This window comes from Rhinichthys klamathensis, unplaced genomic scaffold (assembly GCF_029890125.1).
Source record: "Rhinichthys klamathensis goyatoka isolate OS25496 unplaced genomic scaffold, OSU_Roscu_1.1 h1tg000561l_1, whole genome shotgun sequence".
Classification (NCBI taxonomy): Eukaryota; Metazoa; Chordata; class Actinopteri; order Cypriniformes; family Leuciscidae; genus Rhinichthys; species Rhinichthys klamathensis.
Window position 1 is genome coordinate 702,566 of NW_026607027.1, and position 23,128 is coordinate 725,693.

Sequence of the window (23,128 nt, forward strand, 5' to 3'; positions counted from 1 at the left end):
CACTACTGACACTTTAACGCTTCAAAAAGTTCTTAAAGAGATTGTAAAACTAATCCATTTGAATTGAGCGGTTTAGTCCAATTTTTCTAGAGACACACGATCGCATTAAATGATGAATTGATTGAATTTAAGCCTTTATTCACATATAAACTCCTGGGAGTACACACACAACACACTTACAGTTTTAAAAAGTGCACTTTGTAATAAGGTGACACTAAAAGTTTTACTTTAAAACACATTTAAAATCATTATATCTTAATCTTGTGTTGTTCTTTAAAGAAGTAGCCTACACTTATTTTGATGTGTTGACTTACACACTAAAGCTCATGTAAAGTGCTTGATTATAATTTTAACTGTAGTATGTTATTTGATAACTGTCACAGACGTGTTTGCAGGCAGGAAGACGACGACAGATTAATAAAGTTCTAAACGTTGTTTAATAACAAGTAATCCAAAAGGCAGGCAGGCAGACAGGCATTAACACAATGCATCTATACTTATCTTTAAGTGGCCTTTGATTTCATTGATATTATATTATCTGCAAGTAAATTTGTATAAAAATATACTTTTAAGATTTTAAGTACAAAAAATGCACATTCACTAAAATGAGGCGCACTCCTTTTTTTCTAGGTAAAACAAAACGATCTTATTCCCAGTCATCTTGCGATATGTTTGGCTGAATGACTTGATCATTTGTACATTTGTGCTGTAAAGTTCACAGTCATGCACATAAATTGCATTTAGTTGTATAACAACTGAGAACCCGACAATAAGCCAGTGTATAGAACAATTCTGTACAGAAAAAAACAGGCATGAGAAGAAAAAACAATCTAAAAAGAGACAAACAAATAGACAGAGACAGAAATAGAGAGAAAATATTCTCCAGGTTTAAATTACAGTTGTTCCAAGATTTCACTTCTGGTCACAGATAATGTCAAAGTTTACTTAACCGTCCTGGAATATTTTTAACTGATGTAAACAGTCTGACCACAGAAACAATGAGAGCATCTGTTTTCTAGATGACTGTTCCTATAAAACTCATCAAATGATTCTTCATACTTGACCTGCTTACAGTAAACAGCAATAAATCAAAAGTTTATTCACTGATCAGAAAAAAAGTCTGAATAAGAGAGTATCTTGTTGACTTTGTTTTGCTTCAATTGTAAGATGACAATGGCGGTTGTGGTGGTCAGTGGGTCTATGGATAGAGCTGAATTCAATAAGCTACATTTATTTCTTATTACAACACTGGGGAAGGACAAATGTGCACATTAGGAGAGAGAAAGGGAGAACGAGAGAGAAACATGCCAGTGTTTGAGGTTTGTGTTTCCTTTGGCCTCCTCTATGGAATTCACTTATTTGTGGAAATGTTAAGAATTCAAGTAATGGGCCCTACTAAACACAGAAAAATAAATGCAATGCTCAGCATATGAAGAACCATGACAACCATAACTGTGAACGATCGTCTCTTCTCTCTCATTTTACCTGAATCTTTGATCAAATAAATGTAGCCTTGGTGAACATAAGAGACTTTTTCCATTTATACATATTCTATATATCTATAAATCATCTAAATATTCTTTATAATCCAACATATAGAAAGCTGTTGTCATTGACAATAACATTACATTGCAAGGTTGGTTCATGTTCACATATCAAAAGAAATAACCTCAAGAAAAGTTCATATTGTCACACGAAGTGTGGCAGGCAACACGCACGAAGAAGGAATACTTTAAATAGTCTTTAATAATAAAGGCAGGAGATCGCTTGGAGTACAAAGGAGATAAACCACAAGGCTAGGAGATAAACTGAAGGCTTATATACACATGGGAGGATAATCAACACAACAGGGAACAGGTGTGGAACTCAATTAACGTCCATAGAAACTCATGCCATAAACAACTAACAAAGTCCAACAGAGGAGGGAGGGTGCACGTCCTGATTTTGCCAAGTTAGACTCATTCCTAGGTCAACATATTTTGTTGATCCTGGAACAACATTCCTGTCTGAAACTGTAATCATAACCAATATCTCTACCCCTAAACCTAAACCTACCCATAAGTCATCCCTAAAATCAGAGGGAAATGATAGGTGAATAAGAATAACACTGATGTAGAAGCACCTAACCCTGGTTGTAAGCATAAACTTGACATAAACTGTGAATTTAGTCCTCAAATCTGAGGGGTTGATTGGAATGTTGTTCCAGGATCAACAAAGATGTTGATCCAGGAACATGATGCACTTGGTGAAATCGGGTTCTACGAGGGAGGGTGGGGGCTAGAGCTGTAGAGGTAGGCATAGAGCTGGAGAGGGATGTGACCAAGGTTGGACTGGCAGAAGGAGACACCATAGCGGAGGATCCAAATGACAACATAGAGTACATCCAGGACGAAGGCCCATGGTGGGAGGAGCCATAGTGGAGTCAGAGGTCTGTCAACCATTGAGCCAGGAGAGCTGGAGACCTAAGCGGACACGAGGAGACACAGAGACTGGGCGACACCGTAAGTCCTAGAGGCCAAGGTGGAGCTGCTGTGACGAGTGGCTGAGGTGGAGCCAGTGTGCTGGAATACTAAGGAGGAGACTTGGAGCTGGGCTGGACCATCAGAGATGAAGGAGACTTGGAGCTGGGGAGGACCAGAGGAGACGAAGGAGACTTGGAGCTGGGCAAGACCAGCGGAGATGGGAGATTATGGGGATAACTTCTTCTACTTCCTCATCAAATAATACAGAGGCCAGGCACAGCTCACCCTCAGCAGCGAGAGTGTTCCCCCATGCACTCGTAGGCCATGAGCACACCCACTGGGACGGGCGATGTTGCCAGGTCGCACATCTGGTCAGACATTCTGTTGGGCTCAGGCTCCAGGCTCTGTGTCTGTGGTGGATCCTGGCATATGCTCCATGCAGGGCATATGTTTGGAACTCATATGTGTGGAGTTAACGTCCATAACGTCCAACGTCAGTTAACGTCCATAGAAACTAACAAATGGAATTATTAGCCGCTTTTCCACCGTAGGGATGGCTCCAGTTATATTTCCACTTGAGCTTGGTCCGGATTGGCATGGAATTGAACGGTTAAGCAACAAGAACAGCTATTAATGGCTACATGTTCAGGTTCATGCTGTCGGAATGTCGAGAAGATGCTGTTTTCTGCTTAAAACCAATCCACTTTGCATGCACTTCCAAGGAAGAGGTCTTGGGCTCAAATTGATATGGTTAAACGGACATCATTATTACTGTTCGTATCACTGAAATTCATGTAAGGTAATACGTGTTTTGTTTCTGACATGTGCTGTAAGAGGTAGAGCAATCACAACAGACTGGTGCATCTGACCAATCAGAGCAGAGTAGGCTCTCGGAAAGGAGGGGTTTAGAGAGACCAAATTGTTTATCAAACCATTTCAGAAAAGAGGTGATGCTGCAATGCTTTGGAATGCACAGCTTTGTATGATGCGTTGATGTAATTTCCAGTGAAACAGGAAGCTAAAGTGGGATATATTTAATGGCTCCTCCCCCTTTTAAATAGCCACTAGCGTTTAATTTACCTCACAGACTGCAAGTTGTACTTGACAGCACCATGGAAGCGAATCTGAGCGCTGATGATACGTTGGATTCAATAGTAGAGATGTGAATAAATTCTAGCCATTTCATTCTTAACCAACGTACAGTTGGAGAACGGAATAAAACTTGAGCGTTTGAGCAACGGAACACACATCTCCAACCACATCTCCTTGCACCATGTCAATGGTCGCTTTGACCAGTTCGTATTTATAGCATAGGGGGCGGGACGCTTTAGATTCTAGAGAGAATTTGATTGGATGGAAGATGTGATGAGAAGCTAAAGTCCAGCAAGTTTTGAATGCTTATATCTCCTAAATGTGAATTTTGACATTGTTTTCGAACACACCAGCTTATTCATAACCTTAAGGCTAACATATTCATACTAAAAGCTTAAAAACTTTTTATTTCAGGGGGCCTTTAAAGGTGCCATGCATAAAATATCCTACTTGGCAGAAATCACTGAAATAGTTGATAAATTGCATCACCTTTAAAAATCAAAAACTTACTTTTTAGAAATGGAATTTTTTCAATAAGATTACATCTATGACATATAGGCACATGGAATTTAAACTATAATTATAATTTTTTTTAAATGATCTTTTCATCACCCTGGAACATCCTTTGTTTGTCATGAGTTCTTGTTTATCACACACATTGACATGTATAAGGTCATAATCAGTGATCCACTATCCACTTTTACACAAATGGAGAAAGTCAAGGTATCAGCTGAAGATTCGTGAGCAAGATTTTCTTTTTACACTATTCCACCCTGTGAAGCGGTGCCAGATCATGTCTCAAACATGACTTCCAAATTGCCGTCACTGTCACTTTGATCTCACACCCCAACTGCCCGCACAAGCGCTAAAAGTGTGCATGTGTTTATGGTTTTTGCACATTTGAGAGTGTGTGCTGAGACAGTAAATATTTAGTGTCTATACAAGAAGGTGTGAATGTGTGTTTGAGGGTGTGTGTGTGTGTGTGTTTTGCAAGGAGGATGGCGGCTTTCTTTGGGTGACTTGATCAACAACTTCCATTACCAAGAGACAGTCTTTGTAAGAGTATCACAGTTTCACACTGACAGTCCAGCCTGGGAAAAACATGTTCTGAGATCTTCCATGGAGTTCCAGCTGTCACTGCGGCAGCCACAGATGTCACCCTGGTTATGTAGCCTATAACTGCAATCATGGACCATCTAAGATTTCCATTTGCACGTTGGTGTGAATCTCAGCACTCTTGTCCTCTAGCACATTTCATAGGGCATGCCATTCTGACCTCATTAACCTTAATCAGCAACTAATCTCTAAGTGCATGCCTGCATTAAAAACATATGAGCATATGATCTGTCTTTGTTGGTGCACCATAAGTTAAAACTAAAAATAAACTAAGTTAATGTAGTACCATTCAAACATTTGGAAATACCTGACTTGATAAAGGCTTAAATGGCTAAAATTAATTTGGTAGACAAATTTAAACCATGGATATCCATATATGCATGTACTGCAAGACTTCACAATAAGGTTCCATTCATTGACATTGGTTAATGTATTATGTCATGAACTAACAATGAACAATAATTAATTTGCAGCATTTACTAATCTACAGTAGCTTAATATTAATTCATAAATACAGTACAACTCATTGTCATTTCTTCATAATGCATTAACTCTTGTTGAAAATGTATTAAATACACAGAGAAAAGATCATCAACAGAACAGGGAACAGGTGTGGACTAATTAGAAATGATATATCATATATTATATATATTATATAGAATAAATATCTGGACACAGGTAAAACAGAGACCAAGAAAACCAAGACTAGAAATAAAACAAGACAGTGAAACAGAACTTCACCCAACTGTATTGCTAGAGTGTTGCCTAATGGTATAAAGGAGTCCATCCACAAGCCTATTGATTCTTTAGTGTAGGTACAGTATACAGGATTGTAAGACTTTTTTATTGTTTGTCAGGTGAAAATTCAAATTCAAATTTGTTTGTATAGCGCTTTTCACAATAGGCCTACATATTGTTTCAAGGCAGCTTTACAGAAAGTGCATTTCAGAAATGTACGTAGAAAAAATACAGTTAGTTAATCATGTATAAATTTAGGGCATAACATATCGCTGGCGTGGAGTCGTCTTTTCACAGGCGTTTAGTCATCTCTTCACAGGCGTTTAGTCAGCTCATCGCAGGTGTTGGGGCATCTGAAGTCTCCGTGAGAAAATCATCGGTTACACTTTATTTTAAGGTGTCATTGTTACAGTGTAATTATATATTTAAGTTCTGAGTAATATTAAGCAACTACATGTACTTAGGGTTAGGGTGGGATTAGGATGTGGTTGAGGGTTAGTTATGTAATTATGCAAAATTTACTGTTATTACTATGGTAAGTATGTGTAACATATGTAACAAGGACACTGTAAAATAAAGTGTTACCAAATCATCTTAGAAAAGTGATAGCACTCCTCTCCATAACAAGCTGTACAATTTGAGATGCCATTTATTTGTGTAAGATGAATTATATAAGTTTAATACTTAGGTTAGAAGACTTTCTAGCAATAGATAGTGATGCTTGCTTTAGTCCTGTATTAAATGATTCTAAAATGGAAGTGTCTCAAACTAAGTGTACAGTATGTCTATGCATATGTATAAGCACTTTCAAAATTACATTAACCTCTCTGAAATGTTGTAGGGCTGACCGCAGTCTGTTAAAGTGTGAAGCAGAAGGCTGAAGTGGAGGGTTTCATGAGAGTATTCTGTTAACAGCCATATGTCAGCTTGTTAAATGAGATTAGAGAGCACTGTCTGTGCCGCTGTGGTGAAATCTGAACCTAATAATTTCAATGTAAAAGAAGATACCCGAAGAGGGGGCCTTCAGATGGCGGTTTGGATAAAACGGCTTAATATCCACCACTAAACACTTAAGAACTGCAAATTAGTCCAACACAAGCAAAATCTCTAAGCAATTATGCCTATTGTATTCAAAAGCAAGATCAATTGTTATAAACGCTCTTTCAACCAGTATTAGAACAGACAAGATCATTTGTAAGAGGTGCTGACACCACATAAAGTCCTCTGGAAATGTAACATGTGTTGTCAAGCCCAGAGGAGAATCTCCTCATTCATATAAAGCATTCTTGTGTATTTGCCAGCCTAATAACGAGATTTATTTCAAACTGTATGGCATATTGGTATGCACAAAATAGTTTACAGGAATGCCCTTGCAATGGAAGTCTATGATGCAAAGCAACGATGTGCACGTCACATTTTTGTTAAAGTGCTTATTAATTATTTAACATAAAAAAAATTGTTATTTGAGCTGTGAAGATCCATTGTCCTTCAGCTGCTGTTATTGTCTGCAATGTAGAAATTAGCCTTGCATAGCCAGGCCTTCAGACTGACAGCAGAAGTTTTAGACTCCATAGCAGCTTTCCATTGGCCAAGGACCACCCAAGAGGATGTCCGAACTCATGTAAAGCAACCAATCATAGTTCACTGTGTTCAGCGTCATGTTTAGCGGTGCGAAAATGTAAAGTCGATGTATCCACGATAACAAACCCGGCTTGCAATTAATTCGAGAACGTCCTGAAAGTCTACCACAACAATGGTGCTGTGACCTTCACATATTTTGAAAATCCAGCGTTTAGTTGAACCTGAATAGCGTTTATTTTCACAGTTGTAAACACAACTTTGGATACAACGGCTTTCTTTTTCTATGAGGGGGTTCGGCATCACAACGACTTTGTTTCCAGACGGACCATTGAAGAACACGACACACGTTTCCCAGAAATCCTGTAGGATTCAATTAATCAGATTATGACTTCGAAACTCCCGAAGTTTTTATCATTTTGTGTGCTACCTGCATCAGATGTTCTGCGAACTGTCCGTGGGCGTGACGTTTGAGGCTGAGACTACGTAGAAAAAGGATAAGCGTGTGCCCATCACTCCTCACATGCTATAAGAAAAACATTTTTGATGACGAATGGGTAAAAAATATAGCACTAAAGAGTATAGGCCAAGTTAATATTCATTTTAACTGAGGTATGAGTTTTTCTGTAATCAACAGCATGTCACAGATGCTGTTCACAGAGCTTCACTTGTGTTGAACCCAAATTAGGGTGACCATACATCCCCGTTTTCCAGGAACAGACCCGATTTTGGTGTCCTGTCTCTCTCTGAAGCTGTCCCCGGAAATGTCCCCATTTTACGTTCAAAATAGCCTGTGAATACACTGCAAAAAAGCCTGACCAATATAGCCTGCTGGTTACCAGAGAAATCGTCTATTGATTGTTTTCACCAACAGAGGAGGCTGCAAGTCACACTGATTACTTCATCGTACGCTGCTACTTTAGCCATGAAGAACTTAAAGTCAAAAAGACAAAAAAATGTATGGAATATTGCAGTATTTATTGTAAATGATTTATCTGTGCACGTCATTATTTATCTGCGCCCTTGTAATCTTCAATCAAAATAACTTCCCCTTCTTTTTGCAGGGACATCTCTTGGCGGGGCAACCTGTCACTCACATGAAATCACAGCAATAACAAACCACAACATCCAACGATGCACTCAATTTCTGATGGTCAAAATCAAGTCCCACCCTACATTATTTCTTGTTCGAGAAGCTGTTTCCCTCAAATATACTTCACAATAGGGACTATTGCAACTTTGTTTCTTGTCAACTTCAAGGATTTCTGAAATGGATTCCAGGGACATTTTCTATTTCAGTGGTCAAAATATAATAAAATGCAGGACAGCACTTGATTTTGTCTATCAGGAATGAATTGGATCATTGGATCGTTGTGGTTTGCTATGGCTTTGATGATCTCATGAATTCCGCACTCACGCCAGTAAACACGTCATCAGTGAAGAGATGTCACTGCAAGAGGAAGGGGAAGATATTTTGATTAAAGGTTATGAGATTATGATTATTAAAAAAAAAAAAATCATGTGCATGGATAAAAGAGACTCAGACACGTTCAGGCACACATTCCAATAACGGAACAGTCTGTGGCATGATGAAGAGCAAAGCAGCATAAAAATATTCACATTTAATAACGTCAACCTTTGCCCATAATGCAAACAGACGAGGCTTGTTTTCCTAATGAAACCACTGGCTATTTCAGTCGGTTCCCGTTAGTCGGGGACAAAACACTTGAGCATGTGGTGCAGGGTGCAGCGCAGTGGGTCTGAGTCTGTCTGGCCGGACCACACCCAGAGATTTCCACCCGCCTCGGGAGAGCTTGTGTATCACACAGCTGAGGTGTCATCCAGGAACATGGAGAAGAAGGGCAAATATCTGCACCCTGTCACAAGCCTCTTTCCCATGCCGTGCCTGACCCCATCCTTCATCATATTTCATTAATAATCCCCCATGACAAGAACAGGATTTATGATAATCTACTTATGAACACAGCTAAAATATTTACCAGCTCACATAAAAAAAATATTCCTTTGAAATGGATAAACTTTCTTCACCATGGATGAGTTTATCAGTGCAGTTGCTCATATAAGTCATTTTCCCGCCTAATATACAGCAGTATCTCATTGTGAACAGTGACCTCTGGTGTTCGGATAGCAATCAGTAGATTCTGCATCTTCAAGAGTGTTTGGAAGTGGCGTCTGTTTGACAAGCGTGTGTCGGCACTGCAAGCCAGTGGCAGAACTTTCCACTGAGCTCTGGTGTTATTTTAATGGCCGGTTTATTGCTAAAGGGACCTTATCATAACTGACACAGCAATTCACACAGACATTAAAGACATTAAGATATATATTTTTTAACACATTTAGAATTTCAATTGGCCATTAGGTGTTTCTTTTCGATCAGACTTCTGTATATGAGGAAAAAATAAAGTATAGACATGGTAAAAAACATAGTCGTTCAGAGCATACAGATACATATCAAGTAAGCGACTAATAATGTCTCATGTCAAACTGTTTAAGACGTACCGATGAAACATGCTAAAGTTCATGCATCAGTAAAGCATCAGTCACTGAGATCTGTGACTGTAAAAATATTTAGCTAGAGACACTAAATTTTAAATTATATTTTCAAAAAATGAACAATTTCAGAAAAAAATATTAACATGTCTATTAACAGCACAGCAACAGCACATTATTTTGCCAATCCATCAACCATCAGAAAAACACACAATTCATAATCTTTCAAACCAATGCTCAATAAAAGCACTTGATATTAAAAGAAAATAACACTACAAAATAATAATAATAATATGTATTATTATAACAAAAAAACTTAAAAGTACAGTTACTGTAAGCTCTTTTCTTCAAAAATGTGAGCTTACAGGAAAAGGTCTGAAAATCTAAAAAAAAGGGGGGGGGTTAAGTTAGTTAATAAAACCATTTGTTTTGTTGTGCAATATATTCTTATTTTGTCACAGAAGAGTGCAAGATTTGGATTTTTGCTCATCATCATCCAGTCCCGCTGACAATTTCTTCCTATTTGGGTCATTAAGCTCATCAAAGAGTCCACTGTCAATCATCTCCTGTTGCCATGGAATTGGCACTGCCCCTGTACTGAATTCCTTAAAAAACTTCTCATCATTGGCATCAAATTCAACCCCCTTAACCTCAGAGAAGTCCCGGATATCACCTGTGTCTTTAGCGTACACAACATTGGGTTTGGGCACCCATGGAGGTGCAATAAGCCCCGCCTCCAGCCGAGGGATGTTGATGGATTTGAAGATCTCGTGTTTCCGAGGGTCATCCCTGTGGGCAAAAAAAAAAACAGTTTACAGTCAGAAATAAGGCATATACGGATAAATTTATGGTTACGGCATTAAGTTTACCTGCAGTTTACCTAAAGCACTAACTCAACTCCTGGAGGGCCACTGTCCTGATTGTAGCTCCAACTATCTCCAAAACACCTGCCTGGAAGTTTCTAGTAATCCTGAAGACCTTGATTAGCTGGTTCAAGTGTGTTTAATTAGAGTTGGAGCTAAAGTCTGCTCAAGCTCCACACAGAGAGGCCTTTAACTCGAGCCCTTATGTTGTCGGTGCGGAGGCGCAAACCACTGAGCCACCTATCAGTCCCAGTATACGAGTCTTTTGAAGCCATGCAAAGCATTGTGATAAATAGACCAAAGTCATATTATACTGAAAATATTCCCCTCTGTCGCAAACCAAAATCAAAAGTGGAGCCAAGACTGAAAGGGTTAGTTCAAATTCTGTAATTACTCACCCTCATGTTGTTCCAACCCCGTAAGACTTTCGTTCATCTTCGGAACACAAATTAAGATATTTTTGATTAAATCTGAGAGCTGGCTCACTCCTCCATAGGCTTCTTAAGGGATCGAAACTGACCGCCCCAAAAGTTATGAAAGACATTGTTAAAATAGTCAGAGTGACTACAGTGGCTCAATCTTAAATTTATCAAGCGACGAGAATACTTTTTGTGCGCAAAAAACAAACAAAAATAACGACTTTATTCAACTAATCATTTCCTTCTCTGTTCGGCCGTGATATTTCACGTAGTGAAACTACGCAAAGCTTCTAGGTTGTACGTCACGCATCACACACATGACCAGCGTCGGCCAATAGTGAGCCTACGTGTGACGTGCAACCTAGAAGCTTTGCGCAATATCACTACGTGAAATATCACGGCCCACAGAGAAGGAAATGATTAGTTGAATAAAGTCGTTATTTTTCTTTGTTTTTTTGCGCACAAAAAATATTCTCGTCGCTTGATAAACTTAAGATTGAGCCACTGTAGTCACTTGGACTATTTTAACGATGTCTTTCATAACTTTTGGACCGGTCAGTTTCGATCCCTTAAGAAGTCGGAGGAGTGATCCAGCTTTCAGATTTAATCAAAAATATCTTAATTTGTGTTCCGAAGATGAACGAAAGTCTTACGGGGTTGATACAACATGAGGGTGAGTAATTACTGACAGAGTTTTCATTTTTGGGTGAACTAACCCTTAAAGGTTGGAATTCGATGACATCAAAGGTCATTGGGTTTTGCAGGCCTTGTTTCTAAACCCATTGACATTAAATCTGGTGTGACACATCTGTCGGCACCATGTTTGATTTGAGAGCTGAAGATTGTCAGTGAATAATAACTAAAATTTGAGTCTGTTCACTCAAAACTATGAAATGACTTCAGAAGACTCAAAAGTGCATATTGTCTACTTCTATTGATTAGATTTTATGGTTTTTGGCCATTTTTTAACAGATGTGACAGGAGCTGCATAAAGATTCTTAAAACAATTCTCCTTCTTTGTTCAATGGGAAAAATTGGATTTGGGCTGCCATAAGGGTGAGTAAATATTGACAAATTTTTCACTTTTAAGTGAAAGTGTTCCTATAACAGGATTCAAATAAAAATTTTAGTGGGTTGAAATAGTTTCAGCAACAGACATTGGGAATAGTATTATATGTTAAAATGTAATTTAAACCTATGAGCAATGAAGCTGGTATTAAATATCTTTGTGTCTTCACCCACAGAATGAAAAAAGACTCAGAGCTATTTTGTTTTAACATTCATGCTTTGCTCCATCCAAACCCAGTGCTGCGGCTCCAAAACCACTGCTCTCAATGAGAAAGGCTGACAGAAATGGCCTGTTTCTTCGATTTGCTGCCACACTGGCTTAAATTTGCTGACAGAGTAAAGCTTCTGCTCCTCTGTTGGCACATGGAGGGCAGTTGGACTGACCATGTCCTAATAATGACCTAGAGTGGAAACAGTGTGTCCTCTTGCCATGAAACACAGAAACGCTGCCACTTACTTGCAGCCGAGGCGATCTTCAATGTTCTTTTTCAGAAAAAGACTGATGATGTCCTTGGAGGGGGCGTCAAAATTTTCATGTTCAAATTTGCACTCGTCTTCAAGAGTTCTCCTTACTATCTCTTCTTTAGTAACCTTCTCTTTGTGATCTCTAAAGGGCAGACGGCCGGCCACCATCTCATAGATGCTGCAGCCCAAGGCCCACCAGTCCACTGACGTACTATATGGTTCACGCTTCAGGATCTCTGGCGCCATATACCCCTTGGTGCCAGCCTACGATGGAAAAGACAACAAGAAGGGTTATGAGAAAAACCATTCAGCCTTCTTGAAGCCACCTGAAAAAGCATTTCAAATCATATTTAAAGCCATCTATCATGGTACAAACTCTTTGACCTCTTCTTCATTCTCACTAAAATCCCATTTCAGAAGAGATTCCTGAAACAAGTTACAGACACAAAAACAGTCTCTTTCCATTTAACCAGTATCTCCAGGGACTTAAGTCAAACCCTTTGTAAGGGTGTGCTCTGCCAAGCCAGATGCCAGCTTTGAGTAATACTGTGATTAGCATTAGCAAGGGCTTATTCAATGTTTTATGGTATTGGCAAAAATATTTGTTAATAATGAAATAGTCAAATATTTCCTCTTTTTGCCACTTGGAAAAATTAGCTCAGTGTTTTAATTATTAGAGTCAATCAAAGTTTTACCTGTGTCGTCATGAAACAGTTAACAGAATACTGAACTTAGTCAAGTTATTTGATACTCTAGTGGTTTGTAAAATGGTTGGATGGATTTCATGGGTTAATTTTCTTTTCAATTATGTGTGATGTATAAGGTACACCAAAAGTACTCGATTAATTCAAAAGTTATCTATTCCAATTACATCAATTCTAAACTTACTATGACAGGATTTAAATAATGCAGCACTTTAGGCCAGTGTTTCCCAACCCTGTTCCTGGAGACACCATTACTACGGCTGCATCAGAAAATGCATACTTCACCACAATATAGTAGATGAAAAACAGTATGAGAAACAGTGTTTGTGAAACAGTAGGCAAAATGTACCCGAATGACCTTCTACTTCTGGCAAAATGTATTTGATGGACAATTTACTATCCCATGAGGCCATGAGAGAAAATTTGTGAATGGCAGTAAAGCGTTTCTAATGCTGAAAGGTCACATGACAATGACAACATGACAAATGTAGTATGTCTGGATTACATTCATACAACACACATTCATACTATACAGAACATCGCAAAGTAAGTACCTCAGTGGACATGTTATTTTTGGATACAGCTAACACATTTTCAAACTCTTTCTAATCAAGCACCTCTGATGCAACGCATCAGTTTGTTAGTGGAGACTTCATAGATGGGTCAGATAAATGAGACGTGAAATGTGTACATCCAAAATGTGTACTGCTGGTGTAACGGAGGCCAGCTAGTCAGAGCTGTGCAAGTAAACCTCACTTCTCTGGCGTGCTAGCAAATTACGCTAGTGGCTGCAGTCTTTAGTGTCCTGTTAGTGTGCCCGTCTCCCATGCCAGTTGATGTTGGTTCATATTCTGCTCAAAATTGCTGCTCAATAATGGGTATGCCTCCAGGAACAGGGTTGGAAAATATTGCTTTAGCGCAGTTGTAGCCAACCCAGCTCCTGGAGAACTAACCGGGAGTTCAGCTTCAACCCCAATCAAACACAACCTGATGCAGTTAATCAAAGTGTTCAGGGTTACTGAAAATGACAGGCAGGGCTGTTAAAGCAGGGTTGGAACTAAAGTCTACAGGAAGGAAGTCTCCAGGAGCAGGGTTGGCTATCCATGCTTAAGCGTTATAGTATCAATAAGTACTTTGCAAAGCTGTAAGCACTCATTTATGATTGGGGGTAGTACTGGGACTTTTTAGGACTCAGGTGTTCAGCAGTTACCTTTTCAGGTGCCCACGTATACTTTAAAGTTCAGTCTTCAAACTTTTCATCTACCAGCTCAGATTAACCACTAGTCTACAACTTCACCTCCCACATTTTCCAGGGAGATAATATTTTCTTCATAAAAGCTTGTATTATCTTCCTGTCCTTACCTTTTGAGAGATAGTTTTCCCGTTTGGTAGTTCCACAGCTAGGCCCAGGTCTGACAACCTGCACTGGCCCTGACTGTCCAGTAGGACGTTTTCTGGCTTCATGTCACGGTACACAATATCCATAGCATGTAGGTGTAGGATACCAGTGGTGATCTGAGCTGTGTAGTGAATGATTCGCTCCATCTCAATGCCATTATCCCCAATGTGGTAAATGTGGTACTTCAGATCTCCTCCATTCATCAGAGTCATGACCAGACACAGGTGTGTCTTTGTGGTAAATGCATAGGCCAGGTTCACCAGAAACAGGCTGTTCACCTTCTCCAAGATTTGTTTCTCCAGAAGAGCCATCTTTTCCCCACCTTTTTTCTTCAGGCGTTTCTTGTCCAGCTTCTTGCAGGCATACATCTGACCCGTGTTTTTGACCTGAACAGCACACACCTGTACAGAGAGAGATTTAAAAGAACATTAAAAAGAGAAACAATGCTGTTGTTGAAATTGAAAGTATTGTTTTATACAAAACAATACTGTTTTTTTATTATGGAAAAACACAGAATATGGGGCGGCAGTAAGAATACACACTTGAAAATCTATTCAGATGAAGGAATTATTTTATTATGTGCACTGAATATTATGTCAAAGGTATCAGGAGTATTATTTCCAGGGGATTTTATTACAGTTGGCATTTGGGATTCAGCCAATGTATTACACAATTCATCAAAGGATATTCACCTTGTGTATTGTCTCTTTAGTTTTGTCTTAAATGTGAAGCAATCTGCAAAATATTTCCTGTAATTCGAATGAATTTCCAGAACATTCTCCCCATCTGCCAACAATTGGAATAACCACAAACTCACACAGGTAAGTATGGTGACAGTGGACATGCCAGCTTCTGAAACTAATATAGCAATGTTTGATACCACAGCGATTAAATATTAAGTGAAATCAACCTATGAATGGCTGTATCTGCATATTGAACATATTGAATCCTGAGCATGAGGGAGAAGTTGAGCTTTTCCTACTGTGACATATCCAAATGAAACTTCTTCTTGAACAAGGAAAAATGTAGAGCATGACTTGAATTTGTCCATCAGGAATTGATTGATTGATCTCATGTAGGTGATAGGTTGTTATTGAAAATGTAATAAATTACTGTTTGTTTAAAATCACTTGCCTTTTCTGTTGACATCACTAAACAAGCTACTGGACATGATCTAATCCATTCCTAATGGACAAAATCATGTACTCTTCAACATTTGTTTCTCATTTAATATCCTGCTTCACTCTGAAATACCGTTTGAAATATTTCACTGTTGAAATATATAATAACATAAAATTACACACATGACCTCTAAAAGTTAACAAAAGGATAATAGCAGGCAATTTAGTTTTATAATAAACATTCATAACACATGATGTACTATAACTGTAACTAGAGTTAAACTGAACAATAACTATCAAATTATTCAAGCTGTTAACCAAACCAAGAATCCGCAGCTAAAACAGAGAACTTCTAAAACAATTCATTTTTAATATATTTCAACAGTAGGTTTGTTTGTGACAGGGTAAGAGGTGCAAACACTCACCTCTCCAAAGCCTCCCTTCCCCAAAGTCCTGAACTCATAGAAGTATTTATCAGAGATGGGCTGCTTCTCGAATTCCTTCCACTGCACAAATCTCTCAAAGAACGGGCTAGTCTGATACTCATTGAAAGGGTTTCCTCTCAGAAACTCTTGCGTGGCTTCTTTCACCTGTCCCATCATCACTTCCTCAAAGTCCTTCTCAGAGACGGCTTTACACTTCTCCACCATGTCCTCTGTCAGATAAGACAGGAAACTTTTGGAGTCAGTTTTGCAGAATTTGTTAATGATATTCTGCCTGGCTTTTTCTTTAGCACCTGCCTCTGCTAAATTCCAGTCATTCAGCTCCTCCAGGAACTCTGCAGCGGCAAGGTATTCTGGATTGGAGGCTAAGAGGAACTGTTGGAAGCATGTTTTCCCAATGGGCTGCCTCTCGCAGATGTCCTCAAAGTCCTTGGGAATATCTGCACACACCCTTGTACAGTTTTCAAGTTGGGGAAGAATTAGGGTACGCCTTCGTTTCCTCATCTCCTTGTCGTCTTGACTCTGTGCTTTCAGGTAGGCTGTGTTTGCCACTAGGTTGCCCAGTCCCCCCATGTCACACATGGCTGTGGCGAGGTGAAGGGTCAACTATGTGATGCTGCAGGTAACAACGAAGGACATGGAATATAGGCAGCACAGTGGCAAGCTGTGATATGCAGATGAGTCAAAAAGAATGGGGCTTCAGCATCTCAAGTCAGAGTCTTCCCTGTGCCACTCATGTAATTGCTTAGTCAGAATTAAAAACCTCAATAGGGGTTTTCTCTTAAGTAAGTGTCTTTGTATGCTAATTCGTGGATACTGCTCACGGAAGGAACTTATGCCGTACCCAACTTAAGAGGATTTGTGCTATGTTTAGCCACAATGCTAAGGGATAGACAATGTAATTGTTGCCTGATGTGCTCAGTCCTCTACTGTCAACTTCAAGTTCGAGAAAATAACTTGATGGGTTTCTGAAGAAAATGTGAGTGGTGCTTGCCCATGCAAAATTTGCTGCTGTAATGCAATAGGGTGTTGCTATCCAGTTTTTAAGCCAGTGGTTCTCAAAATTTTGCCCAAAATGTATCTTTTTTTTGGATCTCTACTTTCACGATAATATAAAACTCTCCTGATATTAGAGTAACAATTACAGAAGAATAACATAAACAATATTTTGTTAACTTTTGGAGCTTGGAAAGGTTCAGTTCGAGCAGATGTTTATTTTATACCATCATCACTGTCCTCGCCATAACTAATTTCCCAGTACATTCAGCATCTGGCTCATATTCACTATCTCAAAACGATAATTTTCAACATCTTCAAAATCAATATTTCGATCGCTAACAGCTTCTTCACCAGATCCACAATCAAGTGACAGTGACACTAATATTTGATTGCATTCAGTACTTCAAGCACTTCAGTACATTTCAAGTTGTGCTGATGATACATGCTATTCTTTTGTTTTCTGCCTGCAGTAACTATGAGTGAAACGTCACTTCATCATTGTGTATCAGACATTGTCACCTTTTGGAATAAAGGTGAATTGGACTTATTCAGTCATCTAAGATTCATTATTGTCATATACTTGGGTAGTTAGAGACCCTTATAGGCAAGGCAAGGCAAGGCAAGGCAAGTTTATTTATATAGCACATTTCATACACAATGGCAATTCAAAGTGCTTTACATAGAAGAAATTAAAGTAATCAAAACAAGAATAATTAAAACAGTTTAGAATAAAAAATCAAATAAAGTAATACTGGTCCACCCCTATCTGAGATTATATCTTATACACCCCTATCTTATACAATGTTTTACAAAAGAATTACTTGGGAAAACAGGCATTCTTTTATTATTATTTTTTTCTTGTGTTGTTTATAATGAATTGATTAAGGAATACCAAGAAGGTTGATGTCTAACTTTAAAAAATGAATGAGGAGGAGGGTAGTTATCGATGTCCTTGATCAAAGACTCAATGTATGTGTTCAAGGGTTAATGATGCATGATTACCTGCCAGATGATAGTAAAATAATAGCTCTTTTTATGTTTGAAAGTTTAATACTTTTAGAGGTCTATTCAAATTCTGAACCCTATGTATGAGCCACATTAGTGATGCCTGCCTTAGCTTAACTCCAATTACATTTTATTGATGCTGTTATAAGCTCATAGATCTTCGTTGTTTTCAGTTCTTTGAGTCTGAAGACTTTAGAATCATACATGGGACAGTTTTAGAGCTCATTATGACAGTAGAATGAAAATAAGCCTTCATTATGTGTAAACATTATAGTAAGATTACTTGAATAAATTGCTTGACTGCTTTAATCAAGCTTTGTGCACTGGGGCAGCCATGTTAGCATTACTAGGTTGTCTGGCAGACAGCTGTCATATTGCAATGATGCAGCCTTACAGTACTTGCATTTATTAAGATGGCAAGCTTTTTCTTTTTCTAAAATAAAAATCTGTAATGAAGTGTTTTTTTTTTTTTTTGTTAAATGAGTGAGAACAGATAGTAGCCAACAATATAATAGACATAATTAGACATTTAACCCATTTATACTAAGCTGTACTCTTGATGATATGCATGATGGGCATTGGGTATAGACTGCATACATAATATTCAATGAAAAAATATGTTGGGCAAGCCTTATTTCAAAAGCAGGTTTTATGTAGTAGAATGCTGCCAGACCTGAATGTGAACTCCCTAAAAAAATGTCTAGCTTTATTCTGTTAACATTATCTATAGCGTGCACAGCCTCAAGTATTTTTACATTAAGTTATTACATTACATATTGTTTATACAGGACACTTTTGTCACACTAGCTGCTTAACATGTCATGTCAACTACCAAATACAATTTAGTGTATAATATTTAGTCTCGATTGCACTGTTGAGAAAAGCCCTTAACCCCAGAATGCACCAGGGGGGATATCAGTACAAACAGTTTACAGTGCCGCTGGCTGAAAAACCTGCGTCACATTTCTAGTAACTAAATCTTTGTCTTGGAAATTGTCCTTATGGGTTCCGGACTAATCATAAGCACTCAAATCCTGAGCTAATTGTTTCACTAGAATTAGCAGAGGATGGAGCAATAAGAAACGTACTGCCGGAAGACTCACGAAATGCTTTTTCACTGAGGTCTCAGTGTTGCATAGAGATTTTTTTCCCCAGTTTTGTGCGGTAAAACATTTCATAGATAGATTACTCTCTTTGCAAGTACTCATCTAAAAGTAAAATTTGCCTGCAAGCCAGCTTTATAAATATTGAAGTTTATTGATGACAAGAACCATTCCTTTAAATCTGCCCATTGAGGGATTTTTAGAGACCTGTACACTAATAATGAATAATAATTTAAACAACCATCAATATATAAAACGTAAATGCTCACCAGAAATACTTACAACATGATTTTGAAAAAATCCTCATCCAGTAATCAGTATCACACACCAATAAAACATTAAATTCTTTTTGGAATTTATTTCTAGCACACTTAAAACACGCATTCATAGTACAACTTCAGTTAGAATGTCACGCATGATGCCACAAACACCCAAGTGAATCTGCTGTTTCCCGGAGCTCTTCTGGCTGGTTCTTGTTAATGCTGTGTGAGGTGACAGAAGGGTAAAGCTAACCAGTGTCACCTGGATTTCTGCCTACATCCATGGTTTCACTTTGACAGTCAAATACATGCAGATAGGTATTCCTACACATTCAGCGGCTGGAGATGATCTGATATTCAGTCTTGTCTCCCTAAGGGGAGAAGTGCCAAAGTGGACGGAGGAAATGTGGGTACAAAGCTCCAATCCTCACTTGCCGATCCTCTGTACCACCCAGTCCTGTTGGCATAGTGGGCATCTATTGTTCTGCTTGACCCAGAGGGACATGCAGCAGTTGTGAAAGGAGTGGTTGCACTCTCCCCATACCACTGAGAGAAAGACAGAATAAGAGACGGTGATGTTTTGGACCCCACTGACTTTTATTGTAAAAAAAAAAATAATAATAATAAAAAAAAAAACACCCAGACATTCCTCAAAATATCTATTTGAGTTCCACAGAAAAAAAATGTGAGGGTGAATATATGATGACAATTTTCAGTTCTGGGTGAAATACCTCTTTAAGTCTTTGCTGCTATAAATATCATAGTGTGAGACTGTGCTTTGATTTTACCAGTTGTCTAACCTACCAGTGTGGAGGCAGGGCGCGTTTGATGACACAAATGAATACTATGGATTGTGCACTTGGTCAAGGTACTTAACCCCTGGTTGCTTCAGTTGGATTGCCACTAATAAGTGTTCTGTAAGTCATCTGTTCTGTAAGTCAAGTGTCTCTGATACAATCATCTGATAAATGACAAGGTCTTTTTTATTATTATTGTGCATTAAAAATTAGAGAAATAAAGAGATACAATGTGACAGAAAATATTAGTGAAGGGCAAACTGTAATGGCAAAGGACTGTGGTGCCATCTGCTTCTAAGGGCTTAATGCAATTTATTAATTAGGCAGGTAATCAGTATGCCAGCAGTAATGTTACAGTTGACTCACCAACGCAGTCCTCTTGTTTGTTTTCTGCCTGGCATCTCAAGCATGCATCTGAAATACATTAAATACACACCGTTCATAAACATACCTAGTTCTTTATATTCATTTAGGACAGAAATAAGTTTTAATCTAAATCATGTTTATGAAGAAGTCACAGTTTGAAGTTGTGTACAATTATAGTTTGATAAGGTTGAGGTGGACACTAGGCTACATTATTTTGCTTGTCTTGGTTTGTCTCAAAGCCTGAACTACCTACCTAGATTGCATTTTGGTATATTGTTTATTTATAATAAACGCATTTGAATGACAATGTTCAATGAAATGACAAGTGCATTTTGCACATTCAACGCAATCTTCTGGACATTGTTCGATTAAGTGTTTTTTTGACGTCTGCGTAGATGCATTAGCAGTTGAATTTGATGCAGCATTTCTGAGCATCACAGGTGTTCAAACGTTCGCTTCAATATTCTTAAAGATTTTATTCAGCAGGTTACAGCATCATATTGCTAGCACATTAGGTTTGGCAATGTTTGTAACGTTAGCATCATAAAGGTGTCGATTCAAAGAATTGATTCACGTTTTTGGGCAATATAACGTAAGTTACAGGTTCACTCGAACGTTTGAAGCGGCATTTAAACGACATATTTTGAGCAGTGATGGTGGTTCATTCGAACGAGCGATGAGCATTACTGTTGCAGAGAGTTTCGATTCTCGGATTTCTCGCTTTTTTTTTTTAGAACTAACGTTAACGTTAGCAGGTGCATTTGATCGTAACACTTTGGCCATAATACGACTTTCCAACGTTTGAGTCAGCATTTAAACGACCACTTATAATTTCCACAAATGTTGTCTGTGTAACGTTAACGTTAGGCAGCAGTATGATCATTCACTTTTAACGGTTCACAAGTTTTAACTGTGTCAGACGAACGCCATCTACGTTCATGGTCTGTTGAGGTTAACCAGCTAACAGTCACATAAATGCTAAGTTACCTCAGGTAACGTTAGCTTGTTAGCTAGAGACACACTCACCCATTACTTGAACCCGACAAATAGCGCAGGTGTCGCACTCCACGTCCCAACTCCACATTGCCACAGCATTCCACTTCTTGAGGGAGAACATCTTATCTCCCCCTGATTTGGATCCAGAAGAACTGCTGTGAGTGTGCGCTAAACCCGGCTCATCACCATCGTCCATCTCCGCCATGGCGAAGAGGCGCAGCAGAAACAAAATGGCTGGGATAGGCGGGTCTGCAGACACGTAGATCGGTCTCTCAGTGGAGTTGTCTGTTAACAGGCCCCTGGATGGATGTCTTAAAATCCATGCCTAATACGGTGTTTTTAACACACGCGGTCAAGTTCATTTTTACCATTTGCTCTAATTTCTCCAGATTTCTAATTTATCTTTTTGAAACAAGAAAAATGAAGAGTTCAGAGAACAAATTGCATATTTTTTTAATTCATGGAATTATTTTTGGAATTATGGTCTGCATTTGTACTGTATTATAGTTTTCATGGACATTTATATATATATTTTTAATTTATTATTTGACTTGTTCCATGTCTTTGTTTAACCTCCACAAATTTTATTAAATGTGGAGAATTAGGTCCTACACACACACACACACACACACACACACACACACACACACACACCAATGTTAGAAAAAATGTTTATTCATTTGGTCTTACATGCAAGCATTATTATTTAGCTAAAAAAAATGTTGAAAATGACAAGCAACATGCGGCATGCACAAGAGTGCTGTTGTTGTGAATTTTAACATGGCTATTGCCTAAGTTCATGCCTACTGCCGAATCATGCCAAAAGTGCTATTGATTATTCACTATCCCCCATTTTCCATGATGCAATTGTGACATCACATTATTCACTATCCCCCATTCTCCATGATGCAATTGTGACATCACATCAGTAAAATATATAGGCTACTGTCAGGAAAACAAGGTAAAGGAATAAAGAATATAAGACGACATTCATTAAAGTATAGCCTACATCCATACAAAATAATGTTTACGAAGGATTTTGAAAGTTTTAAAATTCTAAAAGAAAAATCTTGAAAATTGGAATGAAGTGTGGCACTTTTTTAAATCAAGGTCAATAAATTAAAAAGGTCAATTTGCTTTGTTTTTACAAATTCATAATAATGTATTGCAGCGTAAAAGTAGCCATTCAGAGTGCTGAATACATTGACATTAACACTGACAACGTTATATATTAAATCATTTTCATCCTTTCGGAAGCAATCTCTTCAAGGTTATATGACCCTATGTCAACCCTGTTACCATGATTTGGGCTAAATTCACAAAATTTTGTTTAAAAATAAAACCCTTTCTAAAGACACAATTATTTCAACTTTTTGTCTACATTTTCTCTGTATAGCCTACTACACAGGCATTCAGTACAATAGTAGCCTGCTATTTAGGCTGCTGTCGATGCAAGTTCCATTGTTATGTTTGTCTGTAGGCTATTTGTTTTTCTTGTAGGCCTACTTTAATGATCAAACTTTGTAAAGTAAATGTATTAGCCTATAGCCAACACAATAGCATCAACATGCCAGCGCCCATGAGGGGGCGACTCGCTCCACTTAGAATAAAACAGCTTTTTTC

General features: G+C 38.3%; 2 protein-coding genes across 2 annotated transcripts; both read right to left on the reverse strand.

The window, feature by feature from the left end:
- Positions 1–9,899: 9,899 nt before the first annotated feature.
- On the reverse strand, positions 9,900–16,897 carry grk7b (G protein-coupled receptor kinase 7b). Its single transcript, XM_056239384.1, has 4 exons — positions 15,962–16,897; positions 14,379–14,816; positions 12,305–12,576; positions 9,900–10,286 (listed from the first exon to the last, which is right to left on the reverse strand). The coding sequence occupies exons 1-4, from the start codon at positions 16,559–16,561 to the stop codon at positions 9,953–9,955; spliced, it is 1,644 nt and encodes a 547-aa protein (XP_056095359.1). The 5' UTR covers positions 16,562–16,897; the 3' UTR covers positions 9,900–9,952.
- Positions 16,898–19,424: 2,527 nt separating this feature from the next.
- Positions 19,425–21,744, reverse strand: rnf7 (ring finger protein 7). Its single transcript, XM_056239375.1, has 3 exons — positions 21,536–21,744; positions 20,510–20,557; positions 19,425–19,892 (listed from the first exon to the last, which is right to left on the reverse strand). The coding sequence occupies exons 1-3, from the start codon at positions 21,708–21,710 to the stop codon at positions 19,774–19,776; spliced, it is 342 nt and encodes a 113-aa protein (XP_056095350.1). The 5' UTR covers positions 21,711–21,744; the 3' UTR covers positions 19,425–19,773.
- Positions 21,745–23,128: the final 1,384 nt, after the last annotated feature.

What these genes read in the sequence shown, in the direction of transcription:
- grk7b (XM_056239384.1), bottom strand. Translation starts at nt 16,561, where the DNA reads ATGTGTGACATGGGGGGACTGGGCAACCTAGTGGCAAACACAGCCTAC. An exon ending in GGAAGGGAGGCTTTGGAGAG is followed by an intron (nt 14,817 to 15,961) that starts GTGAGTGTTTGC and finishes CTCTCTGTACAG; the next exon opens with GTGTGTGCTGTTCAGGTCAA. An exon ending in GGAAAACTATCTCTCAAAAG is followed by an intron (nt 12,577 to 14,378) that starts GTAAGGACAGGA and finishes TTTCCATCGTAG; the next exon opens with GCTGGCACCAAGGGGTATAT.
- rnf7 (XM_056239375.1), bottom strand. Translation starts at nt 21,710, where the DNA reads ATGGCGGAGATGGACGATGGTGATGAGCCGGGTTTAGCGCACACTCAC. An exon ending in TTGTCGGGTTCAAGTAATGG is followed by an intron (nt 20,558 to 21,535) that starts GTGAGTGTGTCT and finishes AATGTATTTCAG; the next exon opens with ATGCATGCTTGAGATGCCAG. An exon ending in CAAACAAGAGGACTGCGTTG is followed by an intron (nt 19,893 to 20,509) that starts GTGAGTCAACTG and finishes TCTTTCTCTCAG; the next exon opens with TGGTATGGGGAGAGTGCAAC.